Source organism: Pogona vitticeps, chromosome 4 (genome assembly GCF_051106095.1).
Source record: "Pogona vitticeps strain Pit_001003342236 chromosome 4, PviZW2.1, whole genome shotgun sequence".
NCBI lineage: Eukaryota > Metazoa > Chordata > Lepidosauria > Squamata > Agamidae > Pogona > Pogona vitticeps.
The window spans coordinates 203,941,686-203,964,892 of record NC_135786.1 but is presented as its reverse complement, the minus strand read 5'-3'; the positions used below and the strand labels follow the sequence as shown (position 1 = coordinate 203,964,892).

General features: G+C 39.7%; 1 protein-coding gene across 1 annotated transcript; it reads right to left on the bottom strand.

The window, feature by feature from the left end:
• Positions 1–851: 851 nt before the first annotated feature.
• Positions 852–12,641, bottom strand: GDAP1 (ganglioside induced differentiation associated protein 1). Its single transcript, XM_020787503.3, has 6 exons — positions 12,377–12,641; positions 9,469–9,661; positions 7,394–7,567; positions 5,787–5,881; positions 5,364–5,478; positions 852–3,295 (listed from the first exon to the last, which is right to left on the bottom strand). The coding sequence occupies exons 1-6, from the start codon at positions 12,491–12,493 to the stop codon at positions 2,913–2,915; spliced, it is 1,077 nt and encodes a 358-aa protein (XP_020643162.3). The 5' UTR covers positions 12,494–12,641; the 3' UTR covers positions 852–2,912.
• Positions 12,642–23,207: the final 10,566 nt, after the last annotated feature.

Here is a 23,207-nt window from a genome sequence, read left to right as displayed (position 1 = left end):
GACACCATAACAGGAATTATAATAAAATGTTCAGTCATGAACCCATCCGTTTCAATAAATAGCTATAATTAATTAGTTGTACACATTTTGTACGCATTTCATATAGTTATATACATAATAGAGTCCGATATTCTTTCTTTGGGAGGATGACACCTGAAAGTACAGCCAGGAATGAGTGGTCCATAAGACTTTGGTGTGCTATGAGTTTGACATTTGGGTGGTTTTACAGCTGGGAGAGCACATGTACTAGTAGTTGAGTAGGAAGATTTCACCTGGAAAAAAACAGGACTGGATTCCAACAGGAAAAATGTGTAACCAAAGGATTATATATATTGAGATAAAATGATTCCATTGGTATTAAGTGGAGTCTTGAGTAGGGATATGACTCACCATTTGTTCAGTTTTCATTTCCATACATATGAAACATAATAACATTTAAATGTTTTATTTTATTTATTTATTCTATTTGTATCCCGCCTATCTGGTCATTCTGACCACTCTAGGCGGCTATTGTATGTATATTTAAATGTTTTAAATGTTTAATAGTGCTGTATTTAAGTCAGAGTATCGAATACAGATTGTTTTTATTACTTTGAAATTTATGGTAATATAATTTAAGTTTATTTCATTAGAATTGTTGTCTATTGTCCTCAGACAGATGGGTGGTATACAAATTAAATGAATGAATGAATCAATGAATGAATCAATGAATCAATCAATCAATCTCCCATGCTACTCATACAACTACACCATTTTGAAACCGTGCTTAGCCAGACCACTGATCAGTAATTTTAATGCCTCCCGTCCTCAGAATGGAATACCGTTCACTAGCACAACTCCATTTACAAATCTTTGTTTTTGCTTGTCTGTTTTATTTTACTGAAGAAGATGCATTTGTGAAAAAGACATTTTCTGAGCATGTCATTGGCTACATTCATACACAGGTACAAGAGATATGCTTACATTTAAAACAAACATATTCAAAAAGACACATTTATAATTTATGCAGATAATATCCAGTGCATGATGCACAGTGCTTCTGAATGGATAGTGCATGACACTCCTGTGCAAGGATGAAGGAAACCATATGGTCCATTAACCTGTGTAGCTCTCATGAACAGCAGAGGCCTTGGAAACCTATCCTGTATGTAATTACTAAATATCTACTCACACTTACTTTGTGTGCCTCCTAATATGACTGAAATGTGCCAACCTACAATTTAAGCAAGTGGCCTTTTAGGACACTATTACTAATCTGGTCACATCTAGTTCACATATTATATATACAGCTGAACAATTACAAAGCGTTCTCCTACAACCCTGAGAGAATCCCTTTCAGGTGCCCAATCTCACAATCAGTGCATGCCCAGTTGTGCTAAGGGAGATAAAGTCTTTGTCAATTGCCCTTGTGTGATCATGTAAATGATTACAGTTCTAGCCAGAGTAACATAATATTTACCTGTATCCCATATGTTTTAACTGCCACTCAGTTAAAAAAAAATATAGAAAAAGGCTGTGTGGTTTCCCAAAACAATACAAATACAAAAGCAGGAGATGTCTTTCTTAGACCAGTAAAAATCAAGCTTGGTTTTTCAGTAGTCTAATAAAGGTATCACCTGCTCTTGAATTTGGATTCAGTTTAAAAAGCATTTGTAGTGGTGTCTTTGGAGAGGCTTCACTACTTAGCCAATTATAAATATGTAATAATCAAATGATCATATAAAATAAAATATCAAGTACAGTATTTAAGTTAAAATGATATTCTGTATATTCTCTCTCTAATCACAACATAGGCAGCTTGAAAAGGAAATGATATTGGTTTGGCTCAAGTACTGAGACCAGATGGAAGTTTGTGGAACTTTCCCACCACCCTGCTTTGCTGTGTAGACCATCTTGAACAGTGTAGGACAGGACGGAGGGTGCTACTGAGTGGGAGTCAGCCAAAAGTGGGGTAAAGAAATCTTGGAAGAGCAGTGTTCATGCTAGGTCCAGCCACCCGCTTCCGCACTCTGTATAAATTTCATTACATGCTGCTCAGAAAAGTTTCCCAACTCTCCAAATAAATGTTTCATGGGACAGAAAGGGCTACAGGGTAGCATGTATGACTCCCATGTGAGAGACACTACACCCTGCAAATCTAGCAAAATCTTACAGGCGTGCAAGAGAACACAATAAAGGGCCATTTCATAGCTATCTTCTCTTTGGAGCACTCAAGATCCTCAGGGCTCTTCCAGATTATTGAAAACTCGTACCCATACGAGTAACCCTTTCTCCAGGTTTCTCTCTGCTTGTCCAGAAGGACCACAGAGCATAGCAGGAGCCACATCTAAACTTTATTTAGAACATGTCAATTTCACCAAAAACCACTTCACTTCAGAAAGTCTGAAGGAATCCTTTAATAACTATGTAATATATCAACTTCCCAGCTTAGAGCTTCTCCTCTAAAACAGTTATTTCATTTCATGTTGTTTTGGTTTTGGCATTTTAAGTTAACTTAAAGCTTATGATTGGAGACTCAGATTGCAGAAATAGACTGCCTCTGGGAAACACCATACTGCTAAATTCTGCCCCGTCCCCAAGTATAAATCAAAATGAAGAATAACCCATACCTCACAACAAAACCCAAAAAGGCACAGCTTTCATTACTGTTTGAACTGAGGCAAACTTTATATCGTATGGCTGGTAGGAAAACTATCAGTAACAACTGTGACAAATCAGTACCGGTATGTTATAGAGAAGAAATGTTTCATTTAGAAGAGCCTTCAGTTATTTGTGCATTGCCAATATATTTCAGTAATGGCAGAAAGGTAATAAATCATATACAGTATATAAATATTATGGTCCATTCTCCCTCAGACCAAATTCTTTAGGGTGTTAAATGGTTTGTTCACAACTTCACCCACCCCACAAATCTATAAGTAGCTCTGCCTCGGTCTAAATGATAACAGCATGGTGGGAAATCTCCTCCGGAGACAAACAAAAGCAAAATATCCTATTCCTGCTAAGAAGCTAAACAAAAGAGTTGTGCCCAACACTTTTGGTGCCCTCTTCTTTGCCACTCGAAATGCAGTTGGAAGAACTGCTGAGATTAATATGTTGTTGACATGTCCTAAAACCTTGTGGAATGTTTTTCTCTTCAAGACACGCTCATAGTAGGCTTCTAAATTAGGTCGTTTTCCATTCCCCCAGTTTCTTCTTGCCAGTCCAATGAATTTCAGTCGATGCAACGTAACAGCAAGGGATACATCAGCCAAACTGAAAAACTCACCACAGAGCCAAGGCTGGTGCCCATTTTCTAATAAAAAATAAAGAGTTAAGAGGTTAGTAGCCTGCAATTGGATATGAAAGAGCTCCAGGTTAGCAGCCCTCTGACTATTTTCGGTATTGTGTTTAATTCCCTATTGTCCCAAACTATTTTGGAAAAGACATGATAAACAGATCGTTCGTGAGCAAATGCCAGGCACTGCTTATAATAGCTGAAAAGTTACCAGTCTAAAATGAATAACCCCAGTCTAAGTTAAAGGAACTGAAAAATTAACTTCCCCCTTCTTCTTAACCTTGAGAATCAGATTGTTTTTCTTGAAATTTGAAGCGCCAACATGCAACACTTGGCCAATACTGTCCAAATCGCTACATATGAAGTGATGGACACCAATTTGGATTGGGCAAATTCATTGATGACAGAACTATCAATGATATTACTCACTGAAGACACCATGGAGCTTCCATGCAACTAATGCAATATGGGGCAGCCAATTCTTGACATGAACACCTTACAGATAAATATGACATGTATTGGTGGCCAATACCCTTCAATTCTAAGACCATACTTGGAAGAATGGCTCTCCCGATATCTATATATAAGTGTACCTCAGTTTACGAACACCTCAGTTAATGTAATTTTTAGTTTACGAAACAAAATCCATGGAAAATAATGTCTCGGTTTACTTTTTTTCTGTTTTTTTTTTCAGAGTATGAAGAAAGTTTCCCCATGATGCATTATGCCTGGAGGTTTGTAGCACTGCCTCTGTTCCTATGGCAATCAGTATTTCGGTTTACAACTTTTCCGCATTACGTAATGTTCCGGAGAATGCATTAAATTTGTAGATCAAGGTATGCCTGCATCTGGCCAAACTTTATAATCTGCTCAGGAGGTCCTCCCCTGCATTCGACTGCTGGAAAAAAAGGAAATTATGTGGAGACCCAGGACAGATTACTCTCTTTCCATTTGGGTGTTTCCTCACCAAACCTTTTGGGCCGAGGGCTCACTATCTGTTGTGGAGTGCTGATATAGCATGTGCTGCATGCATTATTTGAAATTGTTCTAAACTGTGTAATTGCTTGTACTCCATTTTGAGATCTTCTGATGATCAGGAGGCATGTAAATAATGTAAATAATAAAGCAAACAGTTCATAATGGTTGTATGTTTTCTCCAGTATCAGAGGCCTTATTCCTGTCTGCATTACTGTTGCTGAGGTATGCAAGCAAGAAAGTGGTATCCCTCTCCAGTTCCACTTGTGGGCTTTCCATAAGCATCAGGCTGGCTATTGTGGAAACAGAATTCTGGGATTAGATGGGCTCATAACTGAATGAAGCGGGAAATCCCAGTGTCATTGGGAGATAGGCATGATACTCACTGGCTTTAGTCATGGGGTGACCATACTGGATATCATCTGATTTCAGACATTAAAGTAGGGTGAGGGTTGGTTAAGTCAAAGAATACTAACAATAGCTCACAAAGACACTTGAGTGAACAATCCTAAGCATCTTTACTAACTAGTACATCCCATTTAACCTAACAGGGCTTTCTTCATGGCCACTGTATTTAGGATTTTGGTCTTTAATATAAAAAATATGTATTCCCTCTTACACAATTGGCATTTTGTGGTCTAAAAGAATCTGAAAAATTGTATCTGTTTTTCTTCCTACAAAGCCAGTAAATACTCATTCCTTTTCTTGGGTTTTGTCTGAAGTTCTGCCTGAAGCATTTCTGTATGAGGAAATGGGAAGGGGGCTACTCACACTTAACTTGGTGTGAGCCATACTTTCATACTCAGTGGCACACGTCCCAAGATATCATCTCTGCTCTAGGAACATAGGTTGCTCCCCAAGAATTGCTTTCCTTAAGACCTCATAGGACTTTAAAGATATCCATTAGCATTTTGAATTGGGCCAATTGGAAATATAACTGTCCTGCTGTTATATCATCTCTTTAATCTGTCCTTATTAAAGAAGGACCTGTAGGATGTTCTGAACATTCCACAAGGGCAACCTTATGCAAAATAGATTATATAATCCAATTTGGAACTATCAGTGCATTGCCATTACTCTGATCAAGAATGGATGTTGAAAAAATGCTTACCTGGTGTTTCCTCATTTCTTCTTTGCAACTCGGTCTCAACCTGGTCCAAAACTTTTTCCAGTTCATCCAATATTTTCTTTAAGTACTTTATGTTATCATGATCCATCAGTTTAGACTGGAGAAAATAAATAGACAATGTATTTATGCTACAAAACAATATACACTTACCTGAACGCAGTGAGAATTACATCTGAGAGAGCATGCATTTGGTTTGGCTCTACGCAATGAGCACACAGAGCAGAAATAGCAAGACATGTACACAAAAGCGAAGTTACTATAAACAATTTTGCTTCAAATAGCCTTTTTCTTAAGGTAAGTACACACATTGCTAAGTAGTATCCAATTATTAATATTATATGCCAATCACAGCAACCCTAACATGCTGAATCAGTTTTTCATCAATCATATATATTCTTTCCTTACTTTGAGACGTTTCTGCTTTGCTATATATGCATCTTGTAAATCTGGATTTTCTTCAGCAAGTTTCTTTAATTCAGATTCAGTGTTACCTATTTGGCCTGATAAAAGAACAATAAACTCACTAAAAATGTTACCTTAAGATCACTAAAATTTAACAAATTTCATCAACATGGCAAGTTAATACTTCAGCATATTTAAACACATTGGTCAGGAACTTTTAAAAAAAATAATAATATCTGCTTGATTCAATATTTTACTCACATAATACAAACAAACCCTACAGTCCTCAATTTAAAATGAATCCCATAGATCTGTGATAATTTCTGTAAATGAAAAGCAGCATTTAAAAGGAAAACAATTTTAGTTGTGTTATTTCATTCCTGCAATTTATGATAAATAAATGGAAATATGGATGAATTAGACATTTAAAAACGGAAACCCTTAAGGATAAAGCCATCTGATATTAGTCAAAGGGCACATCTTTGTTTCTAAAAATGTTGCTTCAAAAGAGAACTTCATAAGCATTATAACCATCACAAATGTTGCATAAATTATGCCAGCATAAGGATGATGGCATCACCAGTTGGAGACTCCTGGTAATTAAAGAGTTCCTGCTTTGATCCCAAGGCTTGCCAAAGTTGTTTGTAATCTTTCTCATTGCACACAAGTGGGGTGAATCCTGAGACAGAAGCAGGACCTCTAATTACTGGCAATCTGCCACTGCCACTAATATTGTCTGGCAGGGGAGATGGCTGGCAATTAAAGAGTTCCTGCTTCAGTTCCAGTGCTTGCACAACATGCCCTCAATCAGTCTCACTGTGGGTGAGCTGGGAAGTCTGAGATGAACACATGAATTCTACTTACCAGCAATCTCCACCTGTCAGTGATGTTGCCACCCTTACACCGTATAATTTAGGAAACAGGGTTTTGCCCAGTGTTTTTAAAACCTGAGGCTCCTTTAGGTACTGAAGTATATTTTAGGGATAGATGCTGTGGTCACAGGAATTAACCCTGAAAAAACCACAACCATTATATTTGTTATTTAACTGGGATAATAGCAATTTTGTTTGTTTGTATTAATGGTTTTAAAGCCTTCCACTATTTCTGACCTTCCTCTAAGCATGGAGGGTTTCAACATGGCTTCCCTGCCTTTTCTGTTCTGACTGTAACTAAAAGTGGTAACTGTAAGTAAAGATGCCTTTTTCTATAGTGATTTTACCACGCAAAGTGCTAATTTGTGCAGAAAAGAAATCAGGGGGTGGGCTTTGAGACTGAACCGATCTTTCCACATTTCTGTGTTGTTGCTGTTGTTGTTACTTTTTCTACCTCATATTCTGCTTACTAAAAGGCAGAACCAAAATTCCCCAATATATAACTCCACTTCAAAATGGTAATCACATGGAAGCAAAGCATTTAAAAGATGATCTGACCTATGTACTGTTGCAATAATGTACAATGAAAGCAAGTGGTTTTCTCCATTCCAATTAAAAACTGCAAAATGTTACAGAGGCTCTAAAGGATTAACATCTCAGTATTTTGAGTGGTATTTGAAGTGCTACAGAAGCCTGAGAAAACATAGAAAACATTATTAAAATATTAATGGTACTTACTTCGAATTCGACTTGTGGCATAAGCTGGAATCATCGAGTCAACGGTTAATTCAGGATGTAAGATGCAACCATGTGTATAGGCATCCATAGGCAAGGAATCCAAGAGCTCCCTATAGTGTTGAACCCTTGGATAATACATGTTTCCTTCTTCTGGCATTAGTTTTGGAGTTTTTTCTGGGTGGACAGACACATATAGCTAATTATTAATACAAAATTGAAGGGGTAATATTAAGGGTCTTACTATCTCTTACCACTTTAATAGTGTGTAGGAAATAAAGACCTATTGAAACCATCCTTAATATCACCCAACCTATGCTCCATTAGGGATGGCTTCAGACATTAATGTTCAAGACCTGACTTTTCAATTTAGGAGGCTCAGAAAGCAGGGAACAAAGCAAGGTCCTGTCTGAAATCTTAGAGAGGCACTGCCCATTAGTTAATAGTTAATGCTGGGGTAGATGAACAGTTATTCCAATTTGGGCTGAAGCAGCTTCCCATCTCCCTAAGGAGAGGAAACCCCTGTCTGACTTTGATCGAAACCTAGCTCAAACAATTCTCGTACTAGTCTATTTTTCTGTGTACTGCAAGGTCTAAGTTGTGTATTATGTGTTGCAGCTAATAACTTACCCAAGCCACGGGCAAACATTTGTACATGAAAACAAATCCTGAGGCATAAAGTTGGGTTGGAAAATATGTGGTCTGTAGATAGTCTGTATCCCTAAACATTTTTTTAGCCCCCATCCATACCTCCTCCTTGCCAAAGCTGTGATCACCACACATTTTATAAATTTCAGAATGCTAGACATGGTGCCTCCCCAGAACTCAGCTTTGAAACACAGTGTGTGCTCCCTGTGCACCTTGGTTTAAAATGAATATGCAGTCAGCAAGATTTTGCTAGTGTACTACCTTGTTTTGGCAATGGTGGTAGAGCATAGGTTCTGAGCACGGGTTCTGAGCTGTGCATGACAGATCAGGAAAGAGATCTTGGTGTGCTGGTGGACACCTCAATGAAAGTGTCAACCCAGTGAAGAAGGCCAATTCCATGCTAGGTATCATTTTAAAAAGGATTGAAAACAGCCAGCATTATAATGCCATTGTACAAAACGCTGGTAGGGCCGCACCTGGAATATTGCGTACTGTTCTGGTTGCCGCACCTCAAAAAAGACATAATTGAACTGGAAAGGGTGCAGAGAAGAGTGACTAAAATGATGACTGGGCTGGGGCACCTCCTTTATGAGGAAAGGCTACAGTGTTTGGGGCATTTTAGTCTAGAGAAAAAGCGCCTGAGGTGGGGACGTGATTGAGATGTATAAAATTATAGAGGGGATGGATAAATTGGATAGAGGGAAGCTCTTTTCCCTCTCACATAATAACAGAACCAGAGAACATCCACTCGAATTGAGTTTGAGAGAGTGAGAACAGACAAAAAATTATTTCTTTACCCAGCATGTTGTTAGTCTGTGGAACCCCCTTGCCACAGGATGTGCTGATGACATCTGGCCTAAATGCCTTTAAAAGGGGATTGGACAGATTGGACAGATTTCTGGAGGAAAAGTCCATTGCAGGTTACAAATCATGATGGGGATGTATACTTTACAGGCTTAAAAGGAAGTTACTTCAAAATGCCAGATGCAGAGGAGGGGTATCAGGAGATGGGTATCTAGTTATCTTGTGTGTTCCCACAGGCATCCAGTGGGGCCACTATGGGATGCAGGAAGCTGGACTAGATGGGCCCTTGGCTTGATCCAGCAAGGTTGTTCTTATGTTCTTATGCATAGCTTCAGTAGGTTAAAGCGGTCATTTTCAACTTTTTTTTGGCCACAGCCATAATCACAAAATGAAAACAGTAGAGGCCAAATCAGGATTGTATAAACCTCATAACAAAGTTTATAAGGTAGTGTGTGAAGAATTGTTTCCAGTCTGTTGCCCCCTTCAAATGTGACGGGGGGAACGGGCCCCATAGGGCCTCCACTGAAAATGGCTGGATTAAAGGATGCAAATTATGCCCATCTCTCCCTTAAAATGTAACTCACACACACCCACATTATTAAAAATATACAATGTTGTTACATTACCATTCACAAAAGTCTCTTCCAAGTAGTCAATAATCTGAGTTGCATCACAAATTATGTTTTCTCTGTGAATGAGCACAGGCACTTCTCCAGATGCATTTAATCGCATAAACCAAGGCTCATTGTGTTCACTCAGTGGAAGGCTAACATCATGCTCTTGACATTTGAGGCCCTTTTCAGCAATTACCAAGCGTACCTGGAAAAAAAATGAGGAATATTCTTACTGAAGATTTAATACTCCCCACCACCACCACACACACACCTTATTGATTCACAGAACAGGGAAACCCACATTAAGGGCCCTGATCTAAGTATAATACTGGAGACCTCTTCTTCTTCTTTAATTTTTTGAGGCATTGTCCAATTCATCCTGCTGTTCTTCACTTTCTGCCATTTGAACACATTACGTCTTTCCCACATGTCTTGGGGTGAAGCAAGACAGGAAAGTATGACTTCCTTAGAGTTCTTAGCAATCATGCAAGTGGGAGTTAATGAGACAAAGAACTAGAACTTGGGAAAGTCATTATTTTTGTTACTACAGCTCACACAATCCCATATTGGCTCAGTCACTGGGATTCTAACAATTGTAGTCCAAAAAAAGTCGCTTATCCTAGCTCTGGACTAGACCATGTGCTGATAAAAGCACATTCTCCACAGAAACTTCTGCATAGTTCCATCACTGTTGGCTTGTTTCAGGGCAGCCAAGGTATACTTATGTCAAATGGCATTCTGTTTTCCATTCCAATATTACCTACTATGAGAAGGAACAAGCAATAGCTCCCAAGGAAGAAGGTGAGCTGAACCCTCAATCATCCACTACCAAGGGCTACGAGACTGTTTACATCTTAGTGCCAACAATGGCCCATCTAGGATAGCAGGAGAGAAAGAGCGAGGGGGGGAAGGGGAAAATCACAGGAAAACAATGGACAAGACAAATCTCCCAAGAGCAGAGGGTACTTTGTAATGAAGGCAGAGGAAGAAATAAAAGGAGAGGTGGATTGGGAAAGGAGGATAGAATGAGAAGAGAACAGGAAAAAGAGGAGAGAGAAGGAGGAAATTCTGATAGGCTAGAGATGGCTGGAGATGAAGGATCCCTGGACTCAGGAGAAAGTTAAGATGAAATTTCCCCTTCAAGAGATAGAGAGGTGTCAGCAATATCATCTGGTGAGCAGAACAGAGACTAAAATAGACAGGGAGAGAATAGGTACCCTAAAGGGAGAGAAGGGAAGCATTGCTGTACAGTTGGAAGGGGCCGAGCCTATATAATAGACAGCGTGCGTGTATGCCAGAAAGGGAGATGTCTGGAAGAAGGAGGACTAACCCATACCAACCAGCTGTCCTACAACTCCCACTGAAGGGGAATAGGCGAGACACCCATGCTGTGGGACTATCTGTCCCAGCCTACAAAATCCTACATGGAAACCCGCTGACCACAAGTGATTTGGGGTAAACCCTCATTGGTAAATTCTTTTGTCACACCTGAACGGAAAGATTGTTAGTCCTGGAGAGACCTGTTGGATGAGCCCGTTGGCCCCACAGAGATTGTTGTTCATGATACTTCCTTGTTGGTTAATAAAATGTTTTTGCACGAAAATGAATCTTCACCATTTGGGGGGGTTAAAACTGAGGAACTGCCAGAAGCAAGACATGAACCGAATCACGCCTACTGATGCACACAATGCGATTGCATGTTTATATTGCTTCCTTCCTGTTGTTTTACTAGAAACATCTTACATTATTTTACCTTATATGTTATTTCATTATGTTGTTTTATTCGACAGCTCTTAAACTATAAGCCACTTGATTTACACAGATTAATAAAAGAAAGGTAGATATCCTCTGAAATGAATAAATAAAAACCTAGTGAAAAGGAGACAATTCATTTTTACAATTTAAATGGCAATAAGAGAACACACTGTTCCCTGAGCACCAATCAGAATTGTCAATGCATCGTTGGACTGGGGGCCCTTTCCATCAACGTAAGAGTTGACAGCAATAAACATAAGATTACATTAAAATACATCTACAGAAAAAGACACAACTTACTGGCAGCACGTAATTTGTGCCTTTTACTCTCTATACTTCCTGATTTACATTCTTGGAGGATGTTGGCAGGGACAGACATGCAACATGACAAGATATATATATATAGGAAGAGAGAGAGAAGTAACAAATTGCTTACAACAGTTGCACCTAGGGTGCAAATGGCTTCCTTGGAAGCTGGTTTAATAACAGAGACGTACTAAACACATCAAGGAAAAAGCTAGAAGAGTTTTGTTTTTTTATTTGACTTGCTTTGTTTACTGTGTGGTAGCCTTTTCCCAACCAGGTACCTTCTTGTGCTGTTAAACTGGGATGATGATGAGAGTTGCAATCTAACCTACCTGGAGAGAACTAGTGGAGAAACACTGCTGTGTGGTTTCTGTAATCAGGGCTGGAGTCCCTGGTGTAGCCGTTCTTTTAGACTTTAACTCCCACAATCCCTCACCACTGGCCTTGCTGAATGGAGCTGATGGGAGCTGTAGGCAAAACCATGTGAAGGACGAGAGGTTCCCCACCCTGGCTGTAAATAAGCCCACATAGGTAGAAGCTGGCACGAAACATTTCTTTGTTATACAGCTCAGTTCATATATTTTTAGAAGCAGCTGATTATTTTCAAATGCAAAACAAACAGTGAAAATTACAAGGATTCTCAGGCCTGTTTGGAAAGGCTTTTGGCTCATGCACCCCCTCAACATCGTCATCCATCCCTTCCTTTCCCAAGGATACACACCACTGTGCCTAAATAAGCACCATCCATTCACTAGCACAGCATCCGCCCTTGGGTGGGCAAACCGGAAAGAAGGAGCTGTCTGGGTTCTGAAATCTGACATCCCTGGAATGTCAGATTTCCACCAGGCTAGCCATTTACCTTTTGAGAACTGAAAGATTGTGTCCAGTGGTAGAGGATCAGTTTGTTATCAGGCTTAGAATCCACTTCAGCCGGAGGCATTTCACTTACAGTCTGGTTCTCCTTCTCTTCTGCCATTTCACGTTTTTCTCCTGGCTCAATCCACCTCTCTGATCCTCCCAGTGAGATTTTTTTTTCCTCTCTCTCTCTTGCTGTTACTGAGCCTGCTCCACAGAGGGAGCATGCTCACTGTTAGCTGATGAAGCTGCTGCTCTAATGATACCCACAGTCTTCTGTAGAACCTGGTTTTTAGTGAGATGAAGGAATTGTCGAAAGATTCTATCTCTCAGGAGATTTAGAAGAGACACTTGAAGGAGTTTGTGTATGACATGAACAACACACACAAAAACTGGAGATTATAATAGGAGAACACAAATAATGAGAAAAATCAGCATTATTCCTATTATTTCTGGGGAGAATTTGAATCTGCACAGTAAAGAAGTCTCATAAGGTTTGTCCTTCATTTTCCATTTCCCACAAATGTAATATAATAAAAATCCTTCCCACGTTGGGGGATTAATGCAGCTTCTGTTTGCTCAGTGATACTGTGTACAATGTTTTCAACAAACTCATTGCAACAATTAATGGGTTGCCAAATAAAATTCTACTGCTGAAAGTATATTTGAAATCAGAAACAGAACTATGAACAAAAAGTGAGGGAAAGACTTCTGTGACAGTTTTAACAGATAAATCTTCTACAGGTGCTGCAAGACCTCTGCTGCTGCTAAAACAGCTTCCTCTTTGAGAAACAAATATATTCTCTAACCCAGGATCCACAACTATTGTCTGCTTGTTCAGGATGTATTCATTTTGTGGCCTGACACAGCTTAAATAATATTAAATAAAAATAAGAATACATTTTTGGAAGTAAAATTAAGCTTAAGCAGACTGAACAAAGTCATTAAAAATATTATGAGATGGTATCTACAACTAGATAATACATTTTGATGAAGTGGGGAATTCAAGAAGTGACACTTGGATGTGTAAAATTCACATATACATAGCATGGTGTAGTGGATAGAGTGACAGGCTATAGCTCAGGAGACCAGGATTCAAATCCCTACCTAGCTCTGGGAAATTGCCGGGCCGGGGTGGGGGGCTGAGGCTGGCAAAACCACTCCTCAGATATCTCACTTACCTTGAAAACCTTATTAGGATTGCTGTAAATCAGTTCTGACATGATAGCACACAACAACAACAACAACAACAACAACAACAACAACAACAACAACAACAACAACAGTCACAATGTCAAGATTCAAACCCAGACTGACAAATGTCTTTGAGGGAATTTGGGGGGGAGGGGGACACACACATAGAAGTATCAGTAGCACCTTAAAGACTGAGATACTCATTGTGACACACGCTCGTGAGCTTCCAGTGAAATATTGCCATTGCTTATAAAGGCTCATAACAAAATCAATGTATTCTTCTTTAACATACTTCAAGGTCTGTTGTTTTTTATGAAAATATACTCTGCAAATCACAGAAAATGAGATACCACTGGACAAAAAAAATTGCCTTATCCCTGAATGGCCACAAGAGGTCTCCATATTTCTAGAAATAGAAACCCAAAATTCATTGAGTGTTTCTCCAGTGAAGTTCTAAATTAAGGACTCCCTTCTTTTTATAAATCAGATTTTTTTTTTGTAGTTTAATGCTAGTGATACTGAAGCTGCTATGCCATATGTGCCTTCTTTAATGTTGCATATCATTCTTGTGCAACACATATTTAATGACTATTCATTAAATATAGAGCAGAATCCTAGACCAGAATGCAAGATCTATTCCCCACTGGCGCAGCTCCCACCCACCACAGGCTTCAATTTGGCAACCAGTACTGCCCAGAATATTTGCCCACTCCCCAGTGCAGCCTGCCCTCTGCTTCCCCAATGCTGCTGGCATTTCTTGGTAGCATTCCTGTCTGTCTGTCCATTTGTTTCAATTTAATATAAATTAGACAGAGAGTTAATATGATAAAACCATAACATCTAACCAGAGACTGACAGCGTTAATAAAAAAAACTGTGGAAAAGCGAAAATATAACACAGATACAAACAACAAATAACTGAATAGAGATGTAAAAGTACCTTGGCTCAGCCAAGGGTAGAGTGGAAAGCCTCTCTATCTTTAGTTGCCTCTTAAATGTTGCCAGGCAGAAGGCCAGGTAAAGCTCCTCTGGAGCTGATTCCACAAAGGTGGAGCCACGGTAAAAAAGACCCTTCCTCTTGTAGAAGATTTATGGATCTCCCTCAGGGTGGCTACCTGGAGGAGTCTTATCTGCAACAATCTGGTGGGCTGGGCAGTTGACATTGGGTCAAGATGCTCCAACAAGTAACGTGGGTGCAAACCATGGAGGACTTTGCATGTGAGAGTCAAGACCTTGAACCTAATTCGGGACTCCACGAACAACCAGTGCAGGTTCGTTGATGCAATCATGTCTGCTTGATATGTCTGGCTGCCAGTCTGGCCATTGCATTCTGGACCTGCTTGAGTCTCCAGACCAGACTCCAGGGAAACCTCACATAGAGAACCTTGCAGTAGTCAATCTGGGAAATGACCAATACCTGCAGCAGGGTTCTGAGGGAGCTGTCATCCTGGAAGGGGCAGAGTTGCAACCTGCCTAAGCTGGTTAAAGACTAATCTTGGCATTCCAAGAAAGAGCCATGTCTACAAGCATGGCCAAATTCTGAACTTGGTTCCTAAGTGGTTCCTAAGTTCCTTGGTTCCTAAGTTCCTAAGCTATGCCATCCAGCGTAGGGACCACTACCCCTAACTTTTTGACCAACACCCCCCCCCAAGAACACAACCTCTATCTTGTCCAAGATCAGCTTGAGCCTGTCTGTCCCTGGTCCATTCCAGTACCAAATCCAAATAATGCTCGAATGGACAACATCCATTACAGGAGTGGTAAAGGAGAAATAAAGCTGGGTATCATCAGCATACTGATGACTCATCACTCCAAAACTCCTGATGACCTTCTCCAGCAGCTTCACATAGATGTTAAACAGCATTGGGGACAATGATGACCCCTGAGGGACCCCACAAGTCCAAGGGGCTGACGCATCACCCCCAAGCTGCACTCTCTGCACCCAGTCCTTCAGGAAGGATCAGAACCAGCACAATGCAAGCCCCTTGATCCCAATCTCCAAGAGCCTGTCCAGGGGGATAATGTGGTAGACTGTATCATAAGCCACTGAGAGATCGCAAAGAACCAACAGAGTACATCGACCCCGTCAGTCTCGCTTAAAAGGTCATCATCCTGCAGCGCAATCAGTGCTGTCTCAGTGCCGTGGCCTGAATCCAGACAGGAATGGATCAAGGCAATCCTGTTCCTCCAGATATGCTTGCAGTTGTTTTGCCACCACCCTCTTAATCACCTTGCCCAGGAATAGTATATTGGCAGCTGGGGAGTCAAATGATGGTTTCTTTAATGTGTAGAGGGAGGGTACCCTCCCTCAAAGATGCATTTACAATATTCATGACCCATTCATTCACAGCCCCCTCCTACTCTTCAGGGTTCAATTAGTATGCCCATTACAGTCATTTTCTAATACCTAGTCCCTTCTGGCTCTTGGTGTGTAATCTTTTTGTCTGGCACAATCATTGGGAAGATTAAAAATGTTTTCCCGGTTTGTTTGTTTTTAAAGGGGAAAATTTAGTACTCAGATTGACTTTAGCAGAGTTCCAGATATTCAGAAATTCTGAGTTTTTAAAATTCCAAATTCAAATTTGTAATTCTGAATTTAAATTCCAAATCCAATTTTTGGTGGTGCTAGTGCACTTCCCTAATCACAAGCTTATTACAATTCAGCAAAGTTTGCTTTGTTTTGTGTGTTTTTTTTAAGAGTAACAGCAACACACTGTTGAATTTGAATGCCAACAATGAAAATACAAGATGAGCATGGAGAAACTAAGACAGCTTGCACAAATACAATACAAAAGTTATTATTCAATGCTTCTATCCATGGAGATTCATTATGTGCATAACAGGAAAATATATCAATTGGCTGTATCATCCACATTCAAAATTAGGAGTCAGTCCTTCTAGGCTTGTAGTATAAATATACTTAATAAGATAGTAAGATCCACTGGTTCCCATAGGACTTTACGCATGTATGCATGCCTTTAAGACTGTGGCCGAACAAACATTTGGGATTTTTTCCAAACTCTCTTACTCACTTGCTTTGTAATCTGTGCAAGTCACATGAGGTCTTGTTATGTCTGCAATGTGAGTGTAATATTCTCAGCAGGGACATCTTACTTCCCCACCCCCCAGATCTGTTGCCTATGTGGACTGAGGCTCATTCAGTACTGAGAATTTAAATTCCTTTTTGTTTATATCCCTGTTGATTAATTTCACTATGTGATCCTAAGTTACAGCACTATGAGAGAGGGAGAAAAAAACCTATTTACAAACAAACATTATGTTCTTTCTTAGTTAGGATGTCCCCCCCCCCTTTTTGTCTTAAATTAGAAAGTCACATATCTCTTAGCCTTTGCTCATAGGGAAAGTATTTCAGAGACACTTGATCATTTCACTTGCCCTTTTCTGTATTGTTTCCATTTTATGTTATCTTTATAAAGAAAACTTTATTGAAAATGCACCCATGCCACCCCTTCCTCTTCTTGCTGTTTCCTCTTTTTAATAAATGTGCCCTGTTCAATTAGAAATGACTTCTACAACTTAACCAACACATTTTGTTGTGAGTTAATTTCAGAGAGGCAAAGTACAAATAAGCAGCATTTCAAATGATTAATATAAAGGGCCCATTTGTTATGCTATGAGAATGATTTGAAGCCAAAGACAGTCATGATGGGAAAGGCTGAAAGCAGCAGGAAATGAGGAAGACCAAATATGAGATTGGTTGACTCCCTAAAGGAAGTGACAGGCTTGAGTCTGGAAGAGCTGAGCAGGGATATTGAGGACAAGACTTTTTAGAGATTGCTCATTCATGGGGTCACCATAAGTTGGAGGCAACTTGACAGCACACAACAATAAACAAAATCCTGAAGAGAGCCTCCACAGAGGAGGTTCCTCTTACTAAATTGCCCTCTGCACATAGAAAGGAACAGAAATGAAAGCAATAGCATATTTTTTCTTTCTTGCATGATAATTTTCCTCAGATTTATGATATCTGAAAAGGGTTTATGTTATCTAAATTTCAAATTATTCAGAGCTTTATTCAGAACTTTAGGAGTACAATTCCATATTAAACTACAAAGTGACATAAAACCCAACAGCTGCAGTATACCAAGGAGCTTAGGTTACATATTTCAAATAGTGTTGGGATGAAAAAAAAATGATTATAATTTTAACCATTCCCAAGTGGTATGATAGAAAAGAAATTCCCTTAAAAATAATTTTACATTTCAAAAAAGAACAAGAAGAAACAATATCATAGGTGACATTCAAGAGTCATGTGTTTACCATACTTATGAATTAGCTCACAAGTGTGTGTGCGTTTCACATCTTACACTCGTACCAGCCAACAGGTACCCTTTCCCCTAGCATTCCTTATTTCAATTAAAGCTCAGCACAAGATGCCATAAGGTAACTCCTTCCACAGGGCTTTGTGAGATTGGGAAGAGTGAATGGCCAGGCAGCTACAGGGAGATAATAGGATTTATAATAGAAGGTGGGGTGAGGATGGCGTGGGGAGAGATAATAGCTCTCTGCGTGTTTGTAGTAAACTCATAAACACGGGTCAAAAGAAATTCTACAGACTTCTGAGAACGGAGTACGAAAAAAGCCCCTTTAATATGGAAATCATAATTTGGATCATCAAAGTTTGGCACAGAATAGCTTCAGTTTTTTCCTGGAGCTGGACACAGACTAACAACAAGACTTAATAAGAAGGAGCTGTGTAAGAAGTACTTTTATTTATACACTATAAATGTATTTACAATGGCCCCTCCACAAGGGAACATGTGAAAGGCCTATGGAAGGTACCGAACCCTTCAAGAAGAACCCTCAAGAATGACAAGCACTGAGGCAAAAGTTCTCAAAAGACATTTTTCTTACTCCCTTAGACAAAGAAGGCCATTTGGAGAATGACTGCCAAATTTTATCCATCATTTTCAGTGGATGCTTCCTTACCGTTAGCACCGCAGTGCCATAGATTGGGCATTAGGGAAAGGGAACCGTATAGGAAGCAAGCTGGTAGGCAGATTACCAATACAGTTGCTGTTGCTATTGTCACATGCAGCTATGTGGAAAGAAAGAAAAAAAGGAACAAAAATCCTTTGGGGACAAAACAACAAAACAGTGCTACAAACACTGCTAATGGCAATTCTCAACTCTGAAATTTTTTTGGAGAAATTCAGTGAAACTGTTCTCCCAATTTAATCATCATCATCATCTTAGAACTGCAGAGCTGGAAGGGACTCTTGTTGTTGTTTAGTTGTTTAGTCATGTCCGCCTCTTCGTGACCCCATGGACCAGAGCACGCCAGGCCCTCCTGTCTTCCACCGCCTCCCGGAGTTTGGTAAAATTCATTTTGGTAGCTTTGATGACACTGTCCAACCATCTCATCCTCTGTCGTCCCCTTCGCCTCCTGCCTTCACATTTTCCTAACATCAGGGTCTTTTTTGGGGAGTCTTCTCTTCTCATGAGATGGCCAAAGTATTGGAGCCTCACCTTCAAGATATATCCTTCGAGTGAGCACTCAGGGTTGATTTCCTTTAGAATGGATAGGTTTCTTCTCCTTAGTCCAGGGGACCCTACGGAAAATCAAATCTAGCCCCTGTCAAGAAGGCACAGTGGAGAATTGAATTCACAACCTCAACTTAAACCACTAAGCTATTTCTCCCCCCACAAATAGTGAAGCATTCCAAAATTATCTTTGTGGAAATGTTAACATTGTTTAAGGAGACAGAAAGACAGACAGATTGAAGTTTTTAAGTAGAATTGCTAATCATATGCGAAACCTGAACATTTAATGAATATCTTTCATTTCATGCAAAACAACTTTTCTTCAGTTCAAAGTTCTCAATCCATTCCATTAAGAGGCCACATCCCCAATTAATGCAATTCTCTGAAATTACAGCAAGTAGATAAAGGTTGCTATTCATTTTACCCCATCTTTCTCCAAGGCAGCCTATATCATTAAAAGATAATATTTAAAAATGAAGTGTCCTTTTCTGTATTTATAAAGGATCTGATTTTCCTATAGTTAGATCTCAAATGAGAACCAAAGTGCCACCTCCAATATTTTCAGTACTACTTAAAGACCGTCCTGTTTCTCATGAGTCAATGTTGCTCAGCTTGTTTTTATTTTTAAATGAATTATTAAACCAACGTTGCATTCTGTTATGGCTGTTCATATTTCATAGGTATATATTTATGTGAATGAGCATGGATTCACACTTTCATGGATTGCACACCCTTCAGTAAAGAATGCTTATGGAAAAAATTAAATAAATTACAGCATGCTTCATTATCTCCTTCCCTTTATTATATTAGTTGAGTCAGTTTTTGTCAAATGAAGGAAAAGAGAAGACATGAGGATCTTTCTGCATATGCCACTTTTGGACATTGCATTAAGTGGAGAAAGTTTCTTGTCTTTTACTAAACGAAAAAAATGTTTAAACTAAGTGGCTTCACATCAAGAAATGAGCAGGTTTTGCATGCATTATGCAATTCCAAATTTAAAGCTATAATATTTCCCTCTCCTTAGTATTTATGCTTCATAGATATTTCTCATAGAACTCTTAAAGACATATAGCTAGGCAGATTGAATCATGTCTTCTTATTTCCAGGGTGATTTTAAAATTTTAATTAATGTGGAAAGACAACTGGAATATTGAAGGACAGAATCTGGAATCTCTATTTTGTGTTAGCACTTCACCACACAGACAGCAAAGTTGTTAAACACCAAAGAGAAAAATCAGAGTGTGGGGGGACCATTTTTCAGTGTTCCATCTGTATTATGCAAGTAGTTGCATGCTTCACTTAGTGCCACAAATAACAGCAAGCTCTCATGCAGAACACATTCCATATTTTGAAACACTGAGTCAGCTGCTGCTTTGATATATAGCTTGAAGGAGCCAATGCTCTTTGCTCAGGGCCCTTCTGTCCTCTTCCCATTTTGCTTGATGTCAGCTTGATCTCGACGGGAATTAAGTCTCCCTTAGCCACCACTAAATTTACGAATGTTTAATCAAAGCCTTTGAATGCTTGGCAGCCAATGGCTCCACTGGGTGCTGGGAAAGTGATCTGGGTCTGTGAGTGGAGGAACAGCATGACCATATTTACAGCTGTTGCTATTTTGGGGGAGCATGCTGCCTCGTCTCTTCTTGGCACCCAAAGCACATTGCCTGTCCCTTCATCTTTCAACACTCACTTCTAGCAGGAGAGGATGAAGTGAAACACAGTTTACTCAGAGGAAAATTGCATCTGTGCATCATTCTTTTTTAAATAAGTGGATAACTATCTTAGGTCAATACAAACATCTGTTCCTGTACTGTACCAAAGACCATGGTTTAGTGGCAACTGAAATCACACTCCTTACTTATATTTAGGCATTATATAGCTACAACTCTTGCAGCCTGTTCTTTGCATATAAAATACAGCTAATCTCAAGTGTTGGGTCATACAGGTTCAAGGCTGTGTTGGGTTATCATCACCTACCATATCCTGGCTTGCAGTCATATTTAGCAGACTGTATAAGGCAAACATCGGCATGCTAGCAAGCATCAGCATGCTACCACATTTTCAGAGATGCAGCAAAATTCCTATATGGGTACTGGTTTTCTGCATGAATCAGTAAGCAACTCATACATAGATTATACATTTTTAGGGACACATGCATATCTGTTTTGCTACATGTAGAGCCAACATAAGTCAGAATTGCCCTAACAACACACAATCATTATTATCACATACTGGAAAGCTGTTAACAGGCTGCAGCTTCAAAACAGAGGAACACATATGTGAGACTGTATAAATATAGACACTGGTTTAAGCACAGAACAGCTTCCCTAGAATCAGACAGGAAGAAGAGATAGGGTTGAGTGCATCAGCATACTGATAGTGACCCCAATAGTATGGATAACCTCTCCCAGTTCTTTCATGTAGATGTTGAATAACATGGGAGATAAGATTGAGCCCTGAGGGACATCACACACCAATGGCCAGGATATTTAACAGAAACACCATCTTCTGAGTAAGGCAATTCAGGAAGGATCAGAACCACGATAAAAGAGTACCTCCAAGACCCATCCCAGACAGTTGCCCCAAAAGGATGTCATGATTGATGGTATCAAAAGCCACTGAGAGGTCCAGCAGAAATAACTGAGACACAGTTCTCTATCCAGTTCCTGGCACAGTTCTTCCACCAAGGCACTCAAAACCATCTTTTTCATAGCCAGGCCTGAAGCCAGATTGAAATGGATCTAAATTATGCATGTCATCCAGGAACCTGCAGAGTAGGAACACCACCACATGCTCCAAAACCTTGCCCAAAAATGGACTACAGTGGTGCCTCAACTTATGAACTTAATTGGTTCCGGAACTCCGTCGTAACTCTAAATGGTCGTACGTCGAAACACCATTTCCCATAGGAATGCACTGAAATGCCATTAATCTGTTCTGGCCGAAGGAAAAAAATCACCAAAAAACAAAACAAAACACTGCAAGATCCATCGGAAACACTATTAATCCATTCCGGCCAAAGGAAAAAAGAAAAGCAAAGCGAACAAACCATGCAAGACCCTTCGGAAATGCAAAAAAAAGCAAAGCAGAAAGCAAACAAACCATGCAAGACCCATCAGAAATGGGGGGAAACCCCAAAAAGCAAACAAAGACTTCAAGACCCATCACAGCACAGAAACATAACTCCCCCAGCCCAAAACCATGCTGCAAAACCCACCCAGAACAGTTTTCAAAAAGCAGAAAGCAGCACCTTATCTTACCAGGCAGTCCGAAGGCTCCTCCAGTCGCACACTCTCTAACTGCTGGGGCAAAAGAGCTACAAAGAAGCAGCCTCTTCTCCACCAACCGTTAGCAATTTGAATTCCCCGCCTTTTTTCCCTGACCTTTTCTGGTTGTAACTCAACGCTCTGACTGCAAGCTGAAACAAAATCTCATGGCCAGAGTTGGTTGTAACTCAAAAAGGTCATATGTTGGGACATTCGTAAGTCGAGGCACCACTGTATTGTGCCACATATTGGAGTCTGCATGTTGATCAGGAGATATCCAATGTGGTACTCAGCCATGGAAATTCATCAGGGATGAGGATCTAATCAAACCACTTACCTCTAAAGCCCTATCAGGGTCACTATAATTGGTTCTGACTTCACAGCACATAACAACAATATCAGTCAGATTCCTGTGCAGTTGAATATGAAGACAAAAATCATAACAAAAGAAGAACTACACAATTTTAATGTTGACAATGAAGAAATTGAAATTGTTAAAAGTTTTGTATACCTTGGTTCAGTCATCAGTCCAAATGAAAACTGCACCCAAGAAATCAATAGGAGCTTGAGATTTGGAAGGGCAGCAATGAAAGAATTAGAAAAGATCACCAAATGTAAGGATGTGTCATTGGAGACAAAGATCATCCACACTACTGTATTCCTGATTAATATGAAAGCTGGACAGTGAAAAAAGCCAATATGAAAAAAATCATTTGCTTGGAATATAGTGCCGGGGGAGAGTTTTGTAGATACCGTGGACCACTAGAAAGATGAATAAATGGGTCATAGACCAAATAAAGTCTGGACCCTCTCTAGAAGCAAAATGATAAAACAGATGCTGTTGTACTTTGGGCACATCATGAGAAGGCTA